We start from the raw sequence: 23,171 nt of genomic DNA on the forward strand, positions 1-23,171 counted from the left end.
AGACAATCTTGCATATGTTTGGTGTCGTAACCTTATTTTAGATCATCGGTATGCATTGTCTGGTGTTATTAATGTTTTTTTAAGAAACCTTTATTTGCTAAGATATGGATATCAGATATCATGCAATACAAAAATAAAAATAATTGTCCCGAACAAAAATTAAATTGCTAAAAAGAAACAGTGGTTGGGGTTTTTATTTGTTAATAAATAGATGTCCTTTCATCACTGTTGTCTTATTATATCTACATTCATCTTCAATTTCTAAAACAAAAATAATTCGGGAAATGATGTCGTGCGATAAAATTGTCATGCTAACAGGATTTGATATTGTAGTGTGCTGTAGTGAACTGTAATGTACTGTAGTGTACTGAAGTGTACGATAATGTACTATAATATACTGTAGTATGCTGTAGTGTACTATAGTATACTGTAATGAACTGTAGTGTACTGTAGAGCACGATAGTGTACGGTTGTGTACTGTAGCCATTATCCATACATATGTACGTAAAGTGGCTACCGAACTATTTGAATACGTATGGAACAAATCAAACTGGAGTGACACCAGAGGTAGGATACAACAGATAGACTGTAATCCGAGATTCTTTGTGCACTTTTTAATCAGTACCACCCTCACCATAGGCCGAGAGGTAAAATTATACATCATCGATATGTTCTCTTTATTTTTTATCAGGCAATCCGTAAAAACACCAAATGGTCCGTCGGGAATTGCAACAGAATGATCCGGGCCAGTTTGGAAGTTTTTTGTTGTAAGCAGCACTGTCTCATGTACACTCCGACAACATACGATCCTTTTGTAACATGATTCCACACACATATCGGTCGTCTTTGGGTTCCAACAGGTTCAACATATCTTAATCCCGATAACAATCAGTAAACGTTCCCTTCTAATGTCTCCACGAGAATTTATGTACTTTTGTATCTGTGAAGCATGCCAGACAGCTATCATCTAACGCTGCTGATGTAAATAGATTTCTCGGATTTCAATTAATGCCACCATGTACAATGATGTACTAACTTTTACTGAAAAAGTGGAAAGGAATAGCATTTCTGGAGGCCACGCGCCCTCGCCACACGCGTGCATGCCAAGTAAAGGAGACTCCATTCTCATAGATGTTGATACGTATATTTTAAAAACATCGCCACGTCTTTAAATTTTAATACTCACATAACATAAAAATATATTCAAGTTTATCTTATTCAGTGGACATTTTAAAAGTACCACGACTTCTCCAAAATACTGTATGTCGCCGTGTATCATCTCCACCCACATTAATACTATCTGCACAAACACCCGCGGATCACCAGCTTCTTTCTGCTACAGTAGTATCAATATTTCGTTGTTACTGGTGCGGGAGGAAGACTTCTTAATAAAACATCAAACAGTATGAAGAATTTTACTGAACCGGAAAGTCCCCGAGATCATCGAAGGAAATAGACATTGGGTGAGACATCTGGTTCAGTGAATCTCAGAAAGGTGTAGTTCCATCTTACCTGATATCGTTAAATATTTGTTTGGTTTGATTAGTTTAACGTCCTATTAACAGCCAGGGTCATTCAAGGACGTGCCAGGTTTGTTGGTGGAGTAAAGCCGGAGTACCAGGAGAAAAACCACCGACCAGCGGTCAGTACCTGGCAACTGCCCCAATTGTATTGTAAAACAGCCAATCAAGTGTTCATTACGTTCTCATACGTATTCACTTGGACGGTGGATATACATTTTGTATTGTATCACCTTGACATTTTGACTTTCACCTTGACATTTTGACACCATATCAAGGATTAAAATGCTCTTATATCATCTAAAGATAGCTTGGGTTACACTTGTATTTGTACTAATGAATATCACATCAAGGTTTTCAGCAAAGAGGGAAAAGCACAAGTCACATATGCATCAGTAGGCAGCCAAGGACGTGGCATAACAACTACAAAATCTTCCTTGTATCAATCTTGTCTCATCAATGACACATCGTACATTACCGCGATTTATGTTTTGGTAAATGCAGGCTTCACATTTTCCTTGTAACGATTTCTTTTTACCGTTTGTTAGGGCTTTCCACTATAGGGGTGAAAAGACCTATTGTTTTTGCTCTGTTTTTTGTATTCCTCTTCTGCAAAGAAAGTTTTATACCCAGGATCTCCGAAATGGTTAGAGATATGCCAATTTACGTGTCAACATATTGTAAGACATGAGTTGAAGGTGTGACAGTAGCATTTTTTCGTTGGTCAAAAATTCCAATATGGCCGCTATGACCTGACTTCCGGTTTTAAACTTATGTCTCATTAACGGATTTTCTTTCTGTTTTGGATATGTAATGTAGAATCAAAAATGGAGATAAATAACTAATGTAACACTTAAAAAAACGTAAAACGTCAACTTCCAGTTGGAAATAAGGGTCAAAGGTCAAAAGTATAATTTGTCGGAAAAATAATTAAAAATCTTCTTCTAGTTCTAGAAGGCACGGAGACCTAATATTAGGTCTGGAGCATGCTTGCATAAATGGCTACCAAGTTTGTTAATATGAGTGACATTGACTTTCATTCAAGATCGCATGGGTCAAAAATCTTCAAATCTTCAAATGACTTCTTGTGAAGTTCTATGAGGACTAGAGACCTAATTAATATCAGGCATGTAGCATGCTGACATAAATACCTTTTGTTTCAAAAATATCTGTATTTTTTATTTCTGATATATCCAAGAATATGATTTTACATCTTTTATAAATGGTAAATAAAGCCTATATTGTTGTAACCATATAAATATGCAAAATCAATTAATTTTTTGTCTCAAACGCTGATTTAGTATTTTCCCGATTAATTCAAGATTGTCATTATATGGTCCCTAGAGAGGAATCTTCAATTTCAATGAAAGTTTTTGAGGGCGCTGACTGTTTTGAACTGGCCTAGGAATCACTACTATATACGGCCTAGGAATCACTACTATATACGGTCACTAGCAGGACCCTCTTCTTAGAAATGCCTAATAACACAGGTAACTGTCATTGTCTATATCGGATTTGCCATGGATGAGTGCACATTGGTAGAGTTACCTGAGCTCACAGACAAAGACAAAAAATCTGACATATTGAAAATAAGTGTACTTTATCAAAAACTATAACAAAAAGAATTGCTATGCTTTAATAGATCTACATGGGAGATAACAGATCTCGTCCCTGACGAGCCTCGATTTAGTTATCTTTCCCACATATTGTACAGTTTTCGGCTCTTCTCCGTAACTTCATATAAATGTTGCAGAAAACTTACAAATTTGGTTACGGGTTTTTTTTTTCAGAATAGACCATTTGCCGGTTTCCAAAAGGTTAGCGATTAGAGTGATCAAAAGAGTTCCACCGGACAAAAAGTTGGCTTTTATTCATACTCAAATAATAAAGAAAGCTAATTTGAAATGCTGTGTTCGCTAAAATCAATTTTTTTTTTTTTTTTTTTTTGCATGTATTTGGTTTTCTACACCTCTGCTGAGTGTATTTAATCAAGCTGAGAGATATGTGTAAAGGCTGTCAAAGTATTTTTAGCGATAAATCCGAATTTATCGTGCGCACCTACAGCCTGTGCCGGGCATAGCGAAACGTTTTATTTCGCATTCAAGCTTACCTTTACAGTGTTTGATATATATTTTCATGACTTGTGACTCTCTTTATAAGCCTATTGTATTTAAGAAGTCATGTATTTTGATTTGTTTGTTTGTATCGATAATTTTGTCCCAATAACGTATGCGGATAGCGGCGATAGATCTACAACGGAATATTAATCTCTCTTTTAAAAGTATACATCTGAGTCGGACATATATTACGCTCACCTATAAACTTTACTGTTACAGTACATGTTTCCTCTATTTGTGTTTTAATCAAAATATTTCAAGCTCTCAAATCAATGCATAAACGCTCTTTTTATGGTAATTAATTTCATATCTACAGGTAGTCCACTAAAGCTGCCGATATTATTAGGCTTTTTTTTTAATTTCTAATATGTATATGGGGAAAAAAATAAAAAGCCTTATAATATAGGCAGGTTTAGTGGACAAATATACAGATTGAATGTTATAATGGGCGATATATGTGTGCCTAGTAATAAAACTGTATACATGTCTAGTTTCATTTTTATAACACATCGAATCAAATTGAAGCAGGCATATTTATATACATGTTTCTTGTTCTTTATATCGACCTGGATTGATAATAAATGTTTAACTTTAAGTATTTATTGATGTAGATTCAGGCGTGTACTTACCAAAGACTTCCGTACTCCAGTGCATACACATCATTTTCATGTTCATTTTAGAATCAATAGAACGTCTACTGATTACGTTTATGCACAAAATCTTAGTTCTTATTTTTACTTGAATCGCAAATAGTGCCAATGAAAATTAGGGACCGTTTCAAAACCAGATGCTTAAAATGAACAAATATAAAATAAGAATAGTTTGTGACATATTTCTCAGGTGCGCATTAGGATCTCTAGGATTAAAATCAACTTTGCTAGCCAAGGTAGCATCGTGTATTCAGATAGATCGTGCATGTCGCGTAAGGACATTTTTTCGAAAGACAGTTTGCATGTGTACTGGATTAGCTTCATATCAGATATAATGCAATAATTTTAAATCTCTATAAGCCTGACAAAGGGTTTCTATTTGGAACAAGAGGCCCATGGGCCTTAACGGTCATCTGACTCATGGCACAAAACAACAGTCACAGTATAATGGAGTGGTAAACAATTAATATAAGCAATACAAGGAACTCCTTTTTTGAATATGTAAGTTTCTGAAATACGTAAAGATCATTTGTTGAACAAACTTGGTAGCCCTTCATCCATATATGGTTTTAACCCATTCAAGGATGAAGGAGAAGTCAGATTTTAAAGCCAAATTTCAGCAAAGCTCCCATTTTGGACCCCTGACGTTCTATCCCCATGGGTCTTACCTCGTCCTTTATAAAATATGTTCACCCTTCTGAGCCCCGCCCCTCTGTCCCCTAGGGTCTGACATAACTCATTTATATTAAATATGATTGTCATTCTCCAGTGATGTTTCACATAAAATATGGATGCATTAATCCACTCAATGGTTAAGGAGTAGGCTTTTAAAGCAAAATTAATCAAAATTCCCCATTCTGAGCCCCACCCCTCTGTCCCCAGGGGTCGGACCTAACTTGTTTATATAAAATATGACAGTTCTTCCTCTACGATCTTTTACACAAAATATGGATGAAATCCACTCAAGGGTTAAGGAGGAGTAGGATTTTAAAAGCTAAAACAAGTACATGTACTCATTGTAATGGACACTAATACATAATACCCCAAATGACCCTCTCCCTCCCCCTCCCCATCTCCACCTGCAACAAATTAAGATGCAATGCAGTTGCACAGTGTGTATGAACATTTTGAAAGAAATTTTGAGGTACTTTTACATTCAATGAATTGCAGACGAAAATTTGAAAACAGGAGGTTTGCCCAGCAAAAAATCTTTCAAAATTTTTATCATACTGATAAGCATCCCTTTATAACCCTTTATACTAAATTTCATTGAAATCAGAGACCGAAATATAAAAACAGGAAATTGGCCCAGCGGCCATCTTGGAATACCTAAATCTTTACCAAAATGTTTTCATGTTGTTCGCCATCCCTTAAAACCTCTACAGACTATTTTTTGTTGAGATCAGAGACCGAAACTTGAAAACAGGACATGGGATCGCAGCCATCTTGGAATACTAAATCTTTATGAAAATATTTGCATGTTGTTCGCCATCCCTTAAAACCTCTATAGACCAATTTTCATTTGAGATCGGGGACCGAAACCTGGTAACAGGAAGTGGGCCAGCGACCATCTTAGAATACCAAAATCTTTATAAAAAAATGTTTGAATGTTGTTCGCCATCCATTAAAAACCCCTATAGACTAATTTTTATTGAGATCAGAGACTGAAGACTGAAAACAGGAAGTGGGCCAGCAGCCATCTTGGAATACTAAAATCTTTATATAAAATATGATAGTCCTTCCCTAATGATGTTTCACACCAAATATGGATAAAATCCAATCAAGAGTTGAGGAGGAGTAAGATTTTAAAGACGCACTAAAAAATTAAGACCCCTAGGGGTTGGGAAAGGCTCATTATATATAAAAATGATCTAATGATGTTTTCATACCAGATATGGATGAAATCTATTCAAGGATAAAAGAGTAGTAGGATTTTAAAGCTTAAATTAAAAAATTTGCCCTATTTGGGGGCCCACCCCTCAGCCCCTAGGGGTCGGACCAAGCTCATTTATATAAAATATGTCTGTTCTTCCCCAATGATGTTTCACACCAAATATGATGAAATCCATCCAAGGATGAAGAGGAGTAGGATTTTAAAGCAAAAATTAAGAAAATTTGTTTTGGGGCCCCACCCCTCAGCCCCTAGGGGTCGTATCAAGCTCATTTATATTAAAAATGATTGTCCTTCCCCAATGATGTTTCACCCAAATATGGATGAAATCCGCTTAGCGGTTAAGGAGGAGTAGCGTTTTAAAGGAAAAAGTTTACGCACGACGGACGGCTCACGGCGGACGACGACGGACAAATCACGATGACCTTCGGGTCAGATGACCTAATAATAATAATAAAAACATATGATAGTGAGTCGAAATCTAAATCTTCCTATTAGTGTACCTGCGCGGTGACTAAACCACTTACATGTATGCTGCAACTGAAGATCATTTATACACAGTCTCGCTGATATTGAAATACGGTACAATATCTTGTCAACTACATTAGTATGTTTTTTCTCGTTAGGTGCGACCACATCGGAAGAACATTTTTAGGAATAGGTTTAACAATGTGTATTTTATTTCATTGAAAATGATGTTCCACGGTAGAAGTTGATCCTCCGATATGTGCTCTATAAAAAATCGGGAAAACACCTACTAAAATTCGCAAATCGCACGACTAGATGAAAATTTGTTGTCGTGTTTAAAACAGATTATCTTTTCGATTTTACAAACTGCTTTTTTACAATTACATTGTAGATCATTAATATATTCGATGTCAAATATATAAACATAATGTTATTTAGAACCTTATATTTGACATTTATTTTTTAGTCTACGATGATAATGGTCACCTATAGACGGGCCGATATCACGAATGGAAGCATGCCTCTTTATAATTATCAGTGTTTGTTTTCTTATCTTTTTACTTCCTATTATCAAGTTCATATACACTCTAACTTTCCAAATATATAGATAGGCGCCGTGTTTTTGTTTGCTGTTAGGCAATGCCGCTTTAATTTTTAAGTTAGTTTTTATTCATAGTGCTCATGTAACTGAAGACTAACGTTAGCAATGTTTTTGCCGCTTTTTAGTTACGATACTTCTATGTTAGTTTAAAAATAAAGTTACGATCCCATTCCTTTAAGTCGGAAAGTTCTTGAACTGATTTTTAACGTTAACTGAAAAATTAGCAATGTTTGGGGCCCCGCCCCTGTTAGCTAACCCTCGGTAATTTTCATAAGTGGGCTCATTTTATTAATTTTCAACTCAAAACTGATTGTTTTTCGCTACTTCGATTTAGTCCTGTTGTAATTGTGACGTTGACAATGCAACATTGAAAAGGCATATCTCATAATTAAAGTCAAAACGAATCGTAATGCATGGAAGCTAATACTATTATATATTAGCCGCTTCGGTAACTTGTCCGGTTGTTCCGGTTGCTGCTTAGATGTTTGCCAAGAAAATCGCTTACGTCATTGAGAACCGGCAAAAATTGCCCAATGGGCGAAAAAAATCCAAAACCCATGAAAAATCATACCTGTTCAAAATTGAAAACTTAAGAAAATTTGTTAAGAGGGCCCCACCCCTCTGCGCCCCGAGGGGTCGTAGAGCGAAGCTCATTATATATTAAATATGATTGTGTCCTTCGCATGAAGTTTCAATACAAATATGGACGATAACCCTTGGACTTAAGGAGGAATCGTTTTGCGGGAAAAGTTTACGCCTCTATGCAGGCGGCCATGTTTTAATTCTCGTTATCAGCACAAATCACGAGATTTGAATTTTTTTCTAAAACAAAATATCACCAGGATACAATTTGAAATCTTACTGTTATTAGATTTTTAAAAGATAACTACACAAAGATACGAACGATACAATAAATGTACTAGTCAATGACATAATACTGTCATTGTTGTTAAGCGCACCTTATCCGTGACGTACCAGGAAGCTTGGTGCCAAAGATGACGGCTACTACAATTCCCGCGTTTTTTTTTTGATACATGGCATGTTGCCAAGTTTTTCCGCCTTACAGAGAAACATTTGATCGAAAGGAAATTGAACTATTGCCAGTTAGAATGTGTCTTTCTGGCCTGTATATGACGACTGATGTCGATATATTGCTAGACTAACAAAACATCAATCTATAGTATTGAAGAATAGCATTTAATAAAAATCAATGATCGGACTACAAGTTTAAACAGTTTTAATCTCGTTCTGAGGTTACAATCCTAACTATATTTACATTTAACATGTACTGCGCTCTTATAAGGCGTTTTGCCTTAAATTCATATTAAGAGCGCAGCTCTCTGCGCGGCCGAAGGCCGCGTAGAGCAAAGCTCTACTAACCATAACACGTGTGTGAGCAAATAGAATCCAATACATTCCAGTACCCCCTGGACTTTGAAATCGTTGTCCCGCGGGAAAAGTCACTCTTTCGCGCCTCCATGTAGGCTAGCCATGTATTGAATTCTCGTATCAGGAACGACGAGATTTGAAATTTCTGTACTAGACTTAAAATGTGTTATCTGTTTACACTTTAAGATTACTGTAAGGTGTAGTTCTTTTAATTTACACACATATAAGGACAACGCAATAGCAATGTACTGGTCACAATATATACTGTGTATTTACTCAAGCGCACGTGACCGTCAGCAGTGACGTCACAAAACTTGACGCCAAATATGACGGCACAGATTTCCGCGCGAATTTTGATAGCATGGCATGTGCCAAGTTTTCTCTGCATCTGATAAAACACAAGATTGAAGTATATTGAACTATTCCATTTGGATTATTTTGAATTCTCTTTCTAACTATCGATAGTACTAGTATAGTGCAATGTCATAAAAATATATTTTATTGTTAATGAATTTCCGGTTCCAATACTAAACATCGCCTGGTGGACCGTCACATGCACACTTTATTTTGCTGCCTGGCACAGACGATGTCATCCTAAATACCGGCTGGAGTGGCCCGTCACTGCCCGGCGCGACTCCAATGTTATCCGAAATACCGCCTGAATGGATCGTCACTGCCCGGTAACTCCAATGCCATCCTAAATACTGCCTAGAGTGGACCGTCACTGCCCGCAACTTTAATGATGAATTTCCGGTTCCAATACTAAACATCGTCTGGATGGACCGTCACTGCCTGGCACAGCCGATGTCATCCTAAATATACCGGCTGGAGTGGCCCGTCACTGCCCGGTGACTCCAATGTTATCCTAAATACCGCCTGAATTGATCGTCACTGTCCGGTAACTCCAATGCCATCCTAAATACTGCCTAGAGTGGACCGTCACTGCCCACAACTTCAATGACATCCAGGATCGTCACTGCCCAGGCGGCAACTTCAATGTCATCCTAAATACTGCCTACAGTGGATTGTCACTGCCCCAAACCTTCAATGTCATCCTTAATACCGCTTTCAATGTCATCATAAATACCGCCTGGATGGATTGTCACTGCCCGGCAACTTCAATGTCATCCTATATACCGCCTGGAGTGGATCTTCACTGTCTGGCAACTCCAATGTCATCCTAAATACCGCCTGGAGTAGACCGTCACTGTCCGGCAACTCCAATGTCGTCCTAAATGCTGCCTTTATGGACCGTTACTGTCCGGCAACTCCAATGTCATCCTTAATACCGCTTAAAGTGGACCATCACTGTCCAGCAACTCCAATGTCATCCTAAATACCGCCTGGAGTGAACGGTCAATGACTATCAAGTTTGATGATATCAATGAATAATTTAACTTTTAATGTAGCCTTCTCTGTTATGTTTTTCTGATTGCTCTCCAAATCACCATAGTTTTCTTTCTGTTGTTTCTCTATGCATTAAACTATGAAGATTTCCTTTCTTTCTGCTAAACACAAATCCTATCATGGCTAACACTGTCTTCTCATCAACCTCAAATAAGCTAGGTAGTTGAACACAACAAACTGAACAACATAATACCAAACTTTTCAGGGCGTCAGAATTGTATCTGCTGCCACCTTGACTTTCTTCTTCTCCCTAACATCTCCCTTGACAACACCTCACCAATGGTTTTGAGTTGAGCGTTTGCCCCCATAAGGGCAGCCCTGATTCTGTTGTGCTGGTCCCAGGCCAAAACACACAATAACTGAATAGCACTCAGCATAAACAGAGTGGGACGACTGGTTTGTCTATTGTCATCGAGTGGGGTGTGTTGTTTGGAGTCTTTGGCTGTGAGATAGCACTATAAAACAGTTTCATACATTCACAAAACACATTGCATACAGTGCCCTCCTTTAATGACCTAAGAAATTAATAGGACATTAAACCCAATGATGGCAACCAACCAACCAATGATCTTGTGTTTTCTTAATTTCACACCCTTCTTCGTTAAGGGAAACACCAATGTTGTGGCCACAGGCTAGCTAGCGGCCTGATCAACTCTCTTTTACAAGGTATGTGTGCTACTTTGCCAAATCACATCTTCCCCAGGTAGACCAGAACCCTACCTTCATCTTCAGATGTTTATGTAATCCAGGTCTTATCTGCTGTATCTTTCTGTAGATGGGGAGTTGAGAAGAGTTCTCAAACATATCTTTTAATTCTTCTGTAACCTTCATTGGATAAGGTCAATTCCAACCAAAAGTATGTACATTTATTTGTGTATGTCTGGATATATGAATCAGTTCAAATCTGCATATCATTCCCTGTAAATGAAAATCAGAATTCAACAGTCTGATGGAGAACTAACAACATATACCCACCTTCCAACACTTCGCACTCTATGAACTTATCAAGAATTCATACAATCAATATCGCTGTATTAATTAATCATCTTTATTGATTTTTATTGATTCATTCATCAAAGCTGTAGATGAGACAAATTCTGAATGAAATATTTTATTACACTATAAAATATATCATAATATTAGGTAGATCATTGCACTGGCCCAAGGCAACCTTGAAACCAAATATAGCTCTCTGAACTTCAAGATAATCATATTTGACTATATATTATAAAGTAAATTCAACACTTTTATATGACGTATGTGCTAAGAACTCTGGCCAAGTTTTTGTGGAATTAGGTATAAATGAGCATACAAAAATTCCATTCGTTAAATGTCCAGCCATATAAGGTCATGCTGACAATTATATTATAAATATCCAGTGAAATTGGCAACGATTTGTATTTGTAAAATCACATTCTTCACACTTCTTACACTAAAAAAGTATAAGTGTAATACTGAACTTGTGGAGCTATACTAATTTTGTTTTTGGGTATCAGCTGACATCATTTGATGTAACAGAGTTTTCTGTCCTTTCCTGGATTGAATTATCTCCCTTTACACAGTCATCTCTATCAGGGTGGTTTGAACGTTTAACGTCTTCTCTCACTTTACACTCACTATCACTTTGCTGTGAACCATCCAAACTGACTGATGTATTAGAGTTATCTCCCATTGCTACAGAATTATGTAAGATAGAATTCTCTCCCTTTTCACTAACTTGAAAGGATTCAGTTGATGTATTTTCTGCATTTGCACTGCTGAAAAAATGGATATATACAGGTATTAATATATTTTTTTTTTTCATATTTAGAAAATAGTTACTTACATGTAAATCTTCCAAAGTAGTTTTAATATATTTAAATATATACATACAGTGGAACCCCCCGAAACCGATCATGGTCGGTGCATATAATTTTGGCCGGTTTAGAGAGGGTTCGGTTTGGAGAAGTGAACCGAATATCGATCATTACGATCCGGATTTAATTGATCAGAAGTCGTTTTGTATGTACTATACTGTACTGCCTGTATGCCTAGTTTTCGTTATAACCGTCCGATATTGATTGTTAATGTGAATGTTATCACAAAAGAGAGAATCATACGTTTAAAAGGAATGTATTACAGCAATCTCGACTTTTTTACCACTTATAAACGTAGTTAGTTGCGTGAATGTTCTTGGGGATGTTAGATTGTTGGGGATGTTCTCGTCTGCACTAACCTACATACGGCCAATCGCTTCCAGTTACGTCAAGAATCAAATTAATTAAATAAGGTCTAATTACACGATGATCAGTCGATGCCGGTCATTATATGACATTGTCATCTTTTAAAACAATGTATGGCTTCAACTTCTTCATACAAATTATTTACGTTATCTGACAACTAAATAACCTGTGAAACTCTCAAGATTGAATACAAAAATTTCTCTTTATTACTAGCTCTGCTTGTTTTCCTACAGTATAAACAAATCGTCAGTGCACGTGGTAGACCTTTGTTAAATGTCTAAACAATTGACATAATTAAATAATTACACCATTATCACTGGTATAATTACCTGTGAAACATATACCTTTAGCTTTCACACCTGTATACATGCCCCAGGACATGGCTTGCGACAACTATGGATACAGGTACGTGTGTATTTCAAGGTTGGTTGATCAGACCTCAATGCAAGCTATCGATGTCGCTCAGGTAAGGCCGGTTTTTCAGAAGTGTATTTTAGTTACATTTGACTATTCCGATCTCAAAATCGGTCTGGTATTCGGAGTTGGGAGGGATCGGTTTTGGTAAGTTTTATTTACTATTAATAAAGACGAATTCATTCCGTACATGACATCCATGTTCAGTTTCTAGAGGTGATCGGTTTTGAGAAGGATCGGTTTCGGGAGGTTCCACTGTATATATATATATACATATAACATTTTCAATCTTGACAATGAGATCCAAAATTAAAATGTCAAATAAAGGTTTCAATAATTTAAAAGTTAGCTACATACCTATTCAATAACTTGGCTTGTTCTTTTCTCAGTTTCCATTTGCGATTTTCGTGCTTTTTACTTTTCAGGTGACCTGGATCATTAAATGAAACACAAACTGAGTGTCTATTGATTTTCCTGGTTCCTTGAGTTTAGGAACTAGCAATCCATTTGAATACAATATTTAGACAACTTTGATGCCCATTTTCAGGTAGTAGATAATGAAAGAAAATGTAAGAAAACAATGTTTATTTTATTGACTAATTTACTGATGTACTTGAACATCTTGGTTTATTATAGTTAATTTACTATGGGATCAGGTCAGAGAAACATTTCATTCGTTTTTAGCTTCACAAAATACATACACCAAGGATATTTTTGAGTTTGGATATTTTCGTAAAGTAAGCTGTTTGCAGTGTTATAATTTCTGCACTGTGTATCTATAATCTAAATATATCTGTAGTCACATGTCAAGATTTACATATGGTAATATGTGTGCACACAGATACATTTTACTAGATTGATGAAAGTGAAATATACAAAAATGTCCACGCTTTTAATAATGGCACTTTTTATAGTATTATATATTAATACTTACTCTGCCATTCGTTTGATGTGTAGAATATCCGTCCATCACAGATATCACACACTTCATGTATGTGATGATTATCTGTCTCTTCATACGGGATCGGGGCATGACTGGGTTCTCTCCCCTTAAACATCAAAATAAAACCCAAATGTCATATTGATTGTACAAAGGGAGATAACACCTATAACATCACTGTAACTGTCCTGGATACAGATACACGTGTTACATTATGCTGATCTGCATGCTTTATATTCTTTCGCATTAATTCTGAAATTAAAACTGAAACTTTATTTACAAATTTGATAACAACAATTTTACTCCAGCAAAATCTATCATGTAAATACAAATGAGGATTAATAATTAATCAATTTGTTCACTTGTAAAAATAATGGTGAAGATTTCTATGACATGTATTTTTGCTTATGAAAAACCTATATTTTTATCTGAAAAATGTCCATGGTTGTTTTTGTTACCTATGATTTTACATGCATTATATTTAGATTTTTACAGCCTGTAGTCTAAAGGCCCACTACCTTTCAGGAGTAAAACATTAAGGTTTCTTTAAAAGATAAATAAAATCAGAAAATATATAACAATGGCCGAAGATAAGCTTACAACACCAAACTTACGCAAGATTTCCTACGTAATATACAGTAATATACTCTGCAACAGTGCAGAGTCATTTTGCTGTTTTGCCATCTGGCACCATGATAGTCAACTACAGAGCGGTATTTAGGATGGCAGCGGGAAACATAAGACGACTCACTTTATAAAACGTTTTATTTATTTTAATTAGATTGTTAAGAAGGTGATGATACGTGTAGTATTAACAGTAAGTTAATAAATTTTGTGACTCTACAAATTATTGATCTTGTTTTACATTGCCATTTTAAAATTAAAAGCTGTTTTGGAAAGGTAGTGGTCCTTTAATCAAATGATATCAATGAGAATTTCTACAGCCAGTAGTTTACCTGTAACATATCCATGAGAATCTCTACAACCCTTAGTTTACCTGTAAGATATCTGTGAGAATTTTTACGGCCTGTAATTCACCTGTAAGATATCCGTGAGAATTTTTACTGCCTGTAGTTTACCTGTAAGATATCGGTGAGAATTTTTACTGCCTGTAGTTTACCTGTAAGATATCCGTGAGAATTTCTACAGCCTGTAGTTTACCTGTAAGATATCTGTGAGAATTTCTACTGCCTGTAGTTTACTTGTAAGATATCTGTGAGAATTTCTACTGCCTGTAGTTTACCTGTAAGATATCCGTGATAATATCTATAGCCTGTAGTTTACCTCTAAGATATCTGTGAGAATTTCTACAGTCAGTAGTTTACTGTAAGATATAGGTGAGAATTTCTACAGCCTGTAGTTTACCTGTAAGACATCTGTGAGGATTTCTACAGTCTGTAGTTTACCTGTAAGATATCTGTGAGAATTTCTACTGCCTGTAGTTTACCTGTAAGACATCTGTGATAATATCTATAGCCTGTAGTTTACCTGTAAGATATAGGTGAGAATTTCTACAGCCTGTAGTTTACCTGTAAGATATCTGTGGAGATTTTTACGGCCTGTAATTTACCTGTAAGATATTTGTGAGAATTTCTACAGCATGAAGTTTACCTGTAAGATATCTGTGAGAATTTCTATAGCTTGTAGTTTACCTGTAAAATATCTGTGAGAATTTCTACAGCCTGTAGTTTACCTGTAAGATATCCGTGAGAATTTCTACAGCCTGTAATTTACCTGTAAGATATTTGTGAGAATTTCTACAGCCTGTAGTTTACCTGTAAGATATCCATGAGAATTTCTATAGCCTGTAGTTTACCTGTAAAATATCTGTGAGAATTTCTACAGCCTGTAGTTTACCTGTAAGATATCCGTGAGAATTTCTATAGCCTGTACTTTACCTGTAAGATATCCGTAAAAATTTCTATAGCCTGTAGTTTACCTGTAAGATATCCGTGAGAGTTTCTACAGTCTGTAGTTTACCTGTAAGATATCAGTGGAATTTCTACAGCCTGTAGTTTACCTTTAAGATATCTGTGAGGATTTCTACAGTCTGTAGTTTACCTGTAAGATATCCGTGAGAATTTCTATAGCCTGTAGTTTACCTGTAAGATATCTGTGAGGATTTCTACAGTCTGTAGTTTACCTGTAAGATATCTGTGAGAATTTCTACAGCGGGTATTTTAACTTTGTCCTCCCATTGTGAGACGTCGGAGACATCAAGTTCATAAACAGGTATTGTATTGGCACCTCGACCTGCACAACACACAACATACACATATTACGTATTGGCACCTCGACCTGCACAACACACAACATACAAATATTACGTATTGGCACCTCGACCTGCACAACACACAACATACACATATTACGTATTGGCACCTCAACCTATAGAACATACAACATACACATATTACGTAATGGCACCTCGACCTGCACAACACACAACATACAAATATTACGTATTGGCACCTCGACCTGCACAACACACAACATACACATATTACGTATTGGCACCTCAACCTATAGAACATACAACATACACATATTACGTAATGGCACCTCGACCTGTACAACACACAACATACACATATTACAAGTCCTTTCGGAACTTGGATAACAGCATGGACATATTTTCAATAGTTTTCGTAAAAGTGACCTTGACATTTGACCTTCAGACTTCATGACCAATCTCTAGTTTGCCAGTTTGGTAAGGAGCTAGCTGCTTGAAGTTCGAGCTTGATTGGCACTGTCATGTTGGTTTAACCTTTGACAAAATAAATGATGTAATACCTCGGTATGTTGAGTGACAGTATTATCAACTGGTCGATTGGTTTTGTCAATTGTCCAGAGGGGCGGAATTTTGATAGCCTACCCGATGTCAGGCGATAGAACGGGTGGGCAGAGTTAATCTTACAATGTTCTTGAGTTTGAAAGGCAACATGGCTGCGACTGATAAGAACGGGTTACTGACGGACAGTAATATCGTCTTGAAATACTTGATCTTCATTATAAACTAAAGGATTATCTTTTTTCATGAGATTAGTAAAAAAAAACCTGATGTTACAATAGGAGGTTGTCACAAGATTATAAAGAATGTGACTGCACGAGGGAAATTTGACCCGGTCACCTGTTCATCGGAACCCAAGCAAAATTACCAACGAAGTCTTAAGTTTATAGATTAAACAGTCATAAAATAATGACCCGTTTATTGGAAAGGAATGTTCGTACACCACAAAAGGTTCCATCGGACATTTTAGAATTTAGAGGCAATTTGCTGCATTTCCACATAGAAGTCCCAACGATAACAACGTTAGATCTACGAGCGTACGATGTTGGTCATTGAATGTTTGAAAAAACAACACATTCTGTAAGAAATCCATTAACAGCCGATAAATCTGGAGTGAATTAAAAGTACTTTAGACGGCATTGATATTTAAATAATTAAGAAGTTGATTGATAAAGAAACAAACAGAGGTAAACTTTCAGCCATTACGTTGTTCATGAAATAAACGTTTGTGGCGCACATTGATATTCCCTACTGTACAGTACCGTGAATTATGCTAGCAATGACGCGAAAAAGTTATCCAGTATATCCCGACTGAAACACGGAACAGCAGCAGCTCATGAAAAACCATATTTATCGCATTTAATGCCAGAGCTTTCTTTGAAAAAAAAAAACGTCTGTTGTAAGAACTGCAGGGGAATACAAAGTATGGACACATCCTGCAGTTCTTATGAATACGGTAATACCCGATGAGTTCATGATAAATCTAGTTCTTAGAGTACTGTAATACCTGATGAGTTCAGGAAAGATCTAGTTCTTATGAGTTCGGTTATACCCAATGAGTTCAGGATAGATCTATCACACGAGGGTCACACACATCACACGATATAAGCCACGCCCACCAACCAATCAACTCGCATTTAGCATTATATTGTAACCCAATATGCAATAGGTATTGTGCAAGTTGCGCGGCTAGTTCATCACTATCATCGTCAACGGTTAGACCGACATGGAAGTAATGAAGATGTGTATGAAATATAAGATTAGTTTCCAATATGGTTAATATCACAATCAAACTTATGTGGATGTAACCGGGTCTAGCAGGAATTTGCCTTCATCACTGTAGAATGTTTAGTCGCATATCAAGCTCTAACAATTTAGGCAGTTACTTTAAGCTTCTTAAAATGTAGGGAGCTGTTTTGGGTGAGTGGTTCAGAAGTTCTGATATATTGCTACAAGCCCTCCAACTATAGGTCAAAAGCTTGAATACCACAATGTGGGGCAGTTGCCAGGTACTCACTGCTGGTTGGTTGTTTTTCTCCTGATACTCCAGCATCTAAACCGGGCACATTCTTAAATGACCCTAGCTGTTAATAGGACATTATTCTTATTATACCAAACTACGTAAAATATAATCACTGGGTACTTACGTTTGATATACCTGTTGCGGATGTGTTTCACTTGGTACTTAGCATAGGCTCGAGTTCGTCTCTTCAAATTCTCCACTCCTGTAACACAGCAGAAAATATATCAATATCGGTCTCCAAATACTACAATATAATATCAAATGTTTGAACTTATGAAAGTGTTAGACATATCATTCTGCTGGAAGTTTCTAGAATTTTAGAATAAATGCAACAATGCAACATTACAATTACACCAATACAAGTATGTGGGTTTTTTTTGTTTGGCTTTTTGAAGAATCAGAGTAAGATGAGGATTGTCAGTGTGTTAAGCATATAAACACCTCATGAAATTTCTTTATTTTTCTTGTTGTAGATGGTGAAAATGTTATTGAACGACTTTTGAGCCATTATATCGTAGGACACAACCCAGGCATTTTACAGACTGTTGTTATCCGTTTCCAAAGACAAATATCAGGAGAAATAACCTCTAACTCAACTAGAGACAACATTCCATAGATCCACAATTTAAAAAAATATTGTAAGCCAAAAGTATATTTGCATGTGATTAAAATTTGCACTTTATGTGGTTGAGTAGATATGGTGAAAATTAATTGCTGTGAAAAATTGTCCAGTCTGGTCACTCCGGCATAAAATGTACCTCCTGCATAAAAAGAATGCAGACATGATGTGAAAAAGATGAAAGGCATTGGAGTGTAAAATTATGTAAGTTGTAACCAAGAAAATAAACTGATTTACATAGACCTTGTCTATGCCATACCTTCTTTGAAGAGTTGCCTCCCTTTGTCTGTGCTCTGCTCCTCCTTTGATAGTATGAGATAGTCGTGGAATTCCTTGAAGCCGATACTTTGGAATATCCCATGTGTGTAATCTGCTACACTGTTCTAACACAAAAGTCAGCCATTATAACGATGATCCTAACGAAGTAGAATTACACCCTAGGGGTGGTTCGACAGACAATTTCTCTTTATTATTACTATCTCCCTATAAGCGGTCAGTGTTGTAGTTGATGGTCACTTTACCTTATTACTTTAAGCTGAGGTCAGCATTTTATTTGACGATTCACTTTACCTTTCTTCCTTTAAGCGGTCTGCGTTTTACTGCTGATGAAAGTCCATGTAGCTCGTCCACAAGGCCACGTTCTATCATTGTGTCCACTCGTTGGTCAGTCCTCCTGCCCAGCTCTGCAAATCAGATATTTAATATCTTATCAACTAGAAGGGAAACTTCATAAGAGTTACCTCCCCCTTACCCAGTTTTAGTTTCTATATTGCCAAAAATCTATGCATGTAATTAAACTGTCTAATATATGCTAATTTAAGGGTCAGTTTTCCTTCAGAATTTGGCATATCATGCTCATTACTCTGTGCTGTCAATATGCAATGTATAATATTTACACTTTTAATATTATGCATACAATAATCTCCCAATCTTTACTTCATGTCAACAAACCACAGTTCTAACTCTTGTTCCCTGTGATACAATAACAAAAGCTATTCTAGTCTTTATACCAATGAAATACAGTGTATCTCAGTCTCACCCTGAAGATCACTCTGAAGCCAGAAGACACATGTGTTCTGGAACCTTAGGGGTCCACTAGGGGCCTGGTTAGGTAACTGGCTCCTCTGGGCCCTGTACACACTGCTCATAGTCACTTTATGGGTGTCGTATATCTCAAGGGCCCTGAAATTTTACATATAGGTATTCAACATCATTACATAGAATCCAAGGAAGTAAGAAAGCAGTATGTATTTATAGTAATTCTGATCAAGTTATATACTATAAATTATCATGTGAACATAGAATGTGAAAGAAGTTCTTTAACTTGTGCTAATTTAACTTATAATTATATATAAGCATACAAATGATCCTTGAAGAGGGAAAAAAAAAACTGAAATGCCCAGAGAAAACCCATGATTGGGTAAGTGATTCCTGACATTTTCATACCTGTTAAGTCCTTGCCTTAGATCTAAACCTGGCTGGTTAGATTAAATATGAACGACATTATACCTACAACCAGATCACCCTACCACGCGATAAGTGTTGTCGATCATGATTAAAGTATTGACAGTATTGTTTATCTTAAAAGATGCTCCACCGACTGACAAATGGTATTTTTTCACTATTAAAAACAGGAGCAGACGATTTAGTATTTTTTTCAGTTACAAAAAATTACTTACTTTACATCATTAACACCATTGAAAAGTTTGAGCTTCTAATTTTACTTCAAGTTAAAAATATGAAAAATAATTAATTGCATCCCGAAAAAAATCCGTACCACTATATCCTATATGAAATGAACTACTGAATGCGCATGTACCAAAGGCAAAATAAATTATTTTATATTATTTTTTGTGTTAATTAGACTATTATATACACGATTAAACACCAATTATTGTTCAAATGATGAATATCATTTTTGGTCTGTCGGCGGTGGGAGCATCTTTAATAATTTGTTTTTACTGTTTTTGGTAATTGACCACTTTTGTTTACCTGGCAATTTTGCGGCGATTGTTGGGATGAAGTGTGCGTGCTATTTCAGGATCTACCTCCTTAAGACGTGCGTATAAGACATCGGAATCGATCCCTTCGTACTTTTCCTGGTCTGTTGACATCTCGTCACCAAATTCATAAAGTCTTGGTTTGACAGTGTCAATAACATTAACTCCAATGTCTTCATTGAGCCTTTCAGATTCTGAGCTTCCTTCTGGAAATGTATCCTGGTTGCCGTGGAGATCTGTTGATCTGTCTGTCACTTCCTGTGTAGTTCCTGAATGAAGGGGAAACAACCCTGCTTTTTTAGACAAATCTACTGGTGGTTCAAGCTTAGATATCTTCTGTCTTTTGGCTGGATTCTGACTGTCCTTTGCTGCTTTATCGATGTCCTGCAATGAAAAAAAAAATGTATCATCTAAATTCATGATAAAAGTAATGTCAAATACATTGTATTGGTTAGTCTGAATGGAAAAACATAGAAAGAACTGGAGCACCCACAGACCGTCAGCACTGGTCAGGCATGTGCTTTGTAACAAAAGGATTGGAGTTTAACAGTAACAATTGAAAGAAAGTTACTGGTGTTTGCATTTCTTTGAAATTGATGAAACTGCAGTAGATTTGCTAGATTTAGACCTTTACCAGACATGGACTTATCACCAGATATGGGACTTATTAACCATGGACATGACTTATTACATGGACTTATTACAGATATGGACTTTTACCAGACATTGGCTTATTTCCAGGCATGGGCCTATTACCAGACATGGACTTAATATCATATATGGACTTATTACCAGATATGGGCTTATTACCATACATTGTCATGGGCTTACTTTTAACAGACATATACTTATTACCCATCATGGACTTATTACCAGACATGGACTTATTACCAGACATGGGCTTATTACCAGCCATGGACTTATTACCAGACATGGACTTATTACAGACATTGGGCTTATACCAGCCAGTGTTACTTTATTACACATAATGGACTTATTACCAGACATGGACTTATTACCAGACATGGACTTATTACCAGACATAATGGACTTATTACCAGACATGGACTTATTACCAGACATGGAATTTTTACCAGACATGGACTTATTACCAGATATGGGCTTATTACCAGACATCGGTTTACCAGACACTTGGGCTTATTTCCAGGCATGGAACTTATTACCAGACAGGACTTATCACACAGGACATGGACTTATTACCACGATAAGGGGCCTTATTACCAGACCATCGGTTTACCAGGACATTGGCTTATTTCCAGGCATGGGCCTATACCAAAACATGGACTTGTTTCCAGCTTATTACCAGACATGGACTTATTACTCAGATATATGGGAATTTTTCTAGATATATGGAAATATAACTAGAAATAAACTTATTGTTAGACATGGGCTTATTTCAAGGCTCCATAATGTGTTTAACAGATATAACACTAAATGTTAATTCTTTATCTATTTTTATCTGTCATTTTTCTATTTTTGCCAGGTCAGCACATTTCTGCAGGATTTTTTGTGTACCGAAATGTGCATAAATTTACAATCATTTCTTGTATTCAAGTCACAGTAAAAATAAATCTCAAAAGAAAAGTATTTTTATTGAGTAATTTGTATATATATGCACATGTAAGAAAGAAAACTATTCTGATCAACTAAATAAAAACAACATTTTATGTTTAATTTACAAATCTTTATCAGCCTCATTAAAACTAAAGCTGTAAAAACGTTCAGGACAAAGGATTAACCTTTCCAATTATCTGTAGATGTTTTGAACTCTGCGGCCCACACATGTCGCAGTAGCAAACAAAAATAGTTCACATACAGGAAATACTGTGAATGGAGTGACCATTGTATTTGTACAAGTCGGAAAAGATAATTTCCTCCAGATGTGTATTGGTGGCTATGGTCACTGTATTTAATGACTGATATTCTACACCTACAAAATATACCACAAAAACATCTATCAGGACTAGGTGATGACATATGTGGGCCTAAACATGCCAGCTCCCTGTTACACTAATGGATTAGACAGAGACTCCGGGACAGAGGGGTAGGGGAGGGAAAGACTCTGAGACAGGGGGGTGGGGAGGGGGAAGACTCTGAGACAGGGGGGTAGGGAGAAGGGAGATACTCTGAGACAGGGGGGTGGCGAGAGGGAGAAGACGCTGGACCAGAAGGGAGGCGGGGGAGGGTCGAGATCTGGGACAGGGGGGTGGGGTTGGAGGGGTGGGGGAAGGAGGAACTCTGAGAACAGGGGGGGTGGGAGAGGGGGGAGACTCTGAGACAGAGGGATGCGTGGGACTATGGCGAAGGGGGTAGTGGGGATTGGGGGGGGGGGGGAGACTATGGGACAGGGGGTGGACGATGGTAGAGGAGACTGATGGGGAAGGGGGGGTGGGGCTCCGAGACAGGCGGGTTTGAGGGGAGGGAAAAGACTCTGAGGGGGTGGGACGAGAAGAAGGTATGGAGACAGGGGGGAGAGGGGGAGGGAGACTATGAGACAGGGGGGTGGGGGAGGAGGAAGACTCTGAAATGAGACTAGGGGGGTGGGAGAGGAAGGGTAGACTGTTGAAGACAGGGGGTGGGGAAGGGAAGAACTCTGAGA

General features: G+C 37.0%; 1 protein-coding gene across 2 annotated transcripts in view; it reads right to left on the bottom strand.

The window, feature by feature from the left end:
- Window positions 1-11,134: 11,134 nt before the first annotated feature.
- Window positions 11,135-23,171, bottom strand: part of LOC138324894 (tRNA dimethylallyltransferase-like) — a 35,087-nt gene continuing 23,050 nt past the window's right edge. The window contains exons 4-12 of one of the 2 annotated variants that reach the window (XM_069270124.1): window positions 20,544-20,935; window positions 19,591-19,733; window positions 19,122-19,234; window positions 18,811-18,934; window positions 18,057-18,134; window positions 15,763-15,872; window positions 13,614-13,728; window positions 13,037-13,109; window positions 11,135-11,797 (exon numbers count right to left, since the gene is read on the bottom strand). In XM_069270124.1, coding sequence (XP_069126225.1) covers window positions 11,536-11,797; window positions 13,037-13,109; window positions 13,614-13,728; window positions 15,763-15,872; window positions 18,057-18,134; window positions 18,811-18,934; window positions 19,122-19,234; window positions 19,591-19,733; window positions 20,544-20,935 — 1,410 coding nt within the window. In that variant the 3' untranslated portion in view covers window positions 11,135-11,535. Of the gene's footprint in view, window positions 11,801-13,036; window positions 13,110-13,613; window positions 13,729-15,762; window positions 15,873-18,056; window positions 18,135-18,810; window positions 18,935-19,121; window positions 19,235-19,590; window positions 19,734-20,543; window positions 20,936-23,171 lie in introns of both variants that reach the window. The other variant, XM_069270123.1, reaches the window with a different exon arrangement.

The sequence above is a fragment of the Argopecten irradians genome, chromosome 6, assembly GCF_041381155.1.
Source record: "Argopecten irradians isolate NY chromosome 6, Ai_NY, whole genome shotgun sequence".
Taxonomy (NCBI): domain Eukaryota; kingdom Metazoa; phylum Mollusca; class Bivalvia; order Pectinida; family Pectinidae; genus Argopecten; species Argopecten irradians.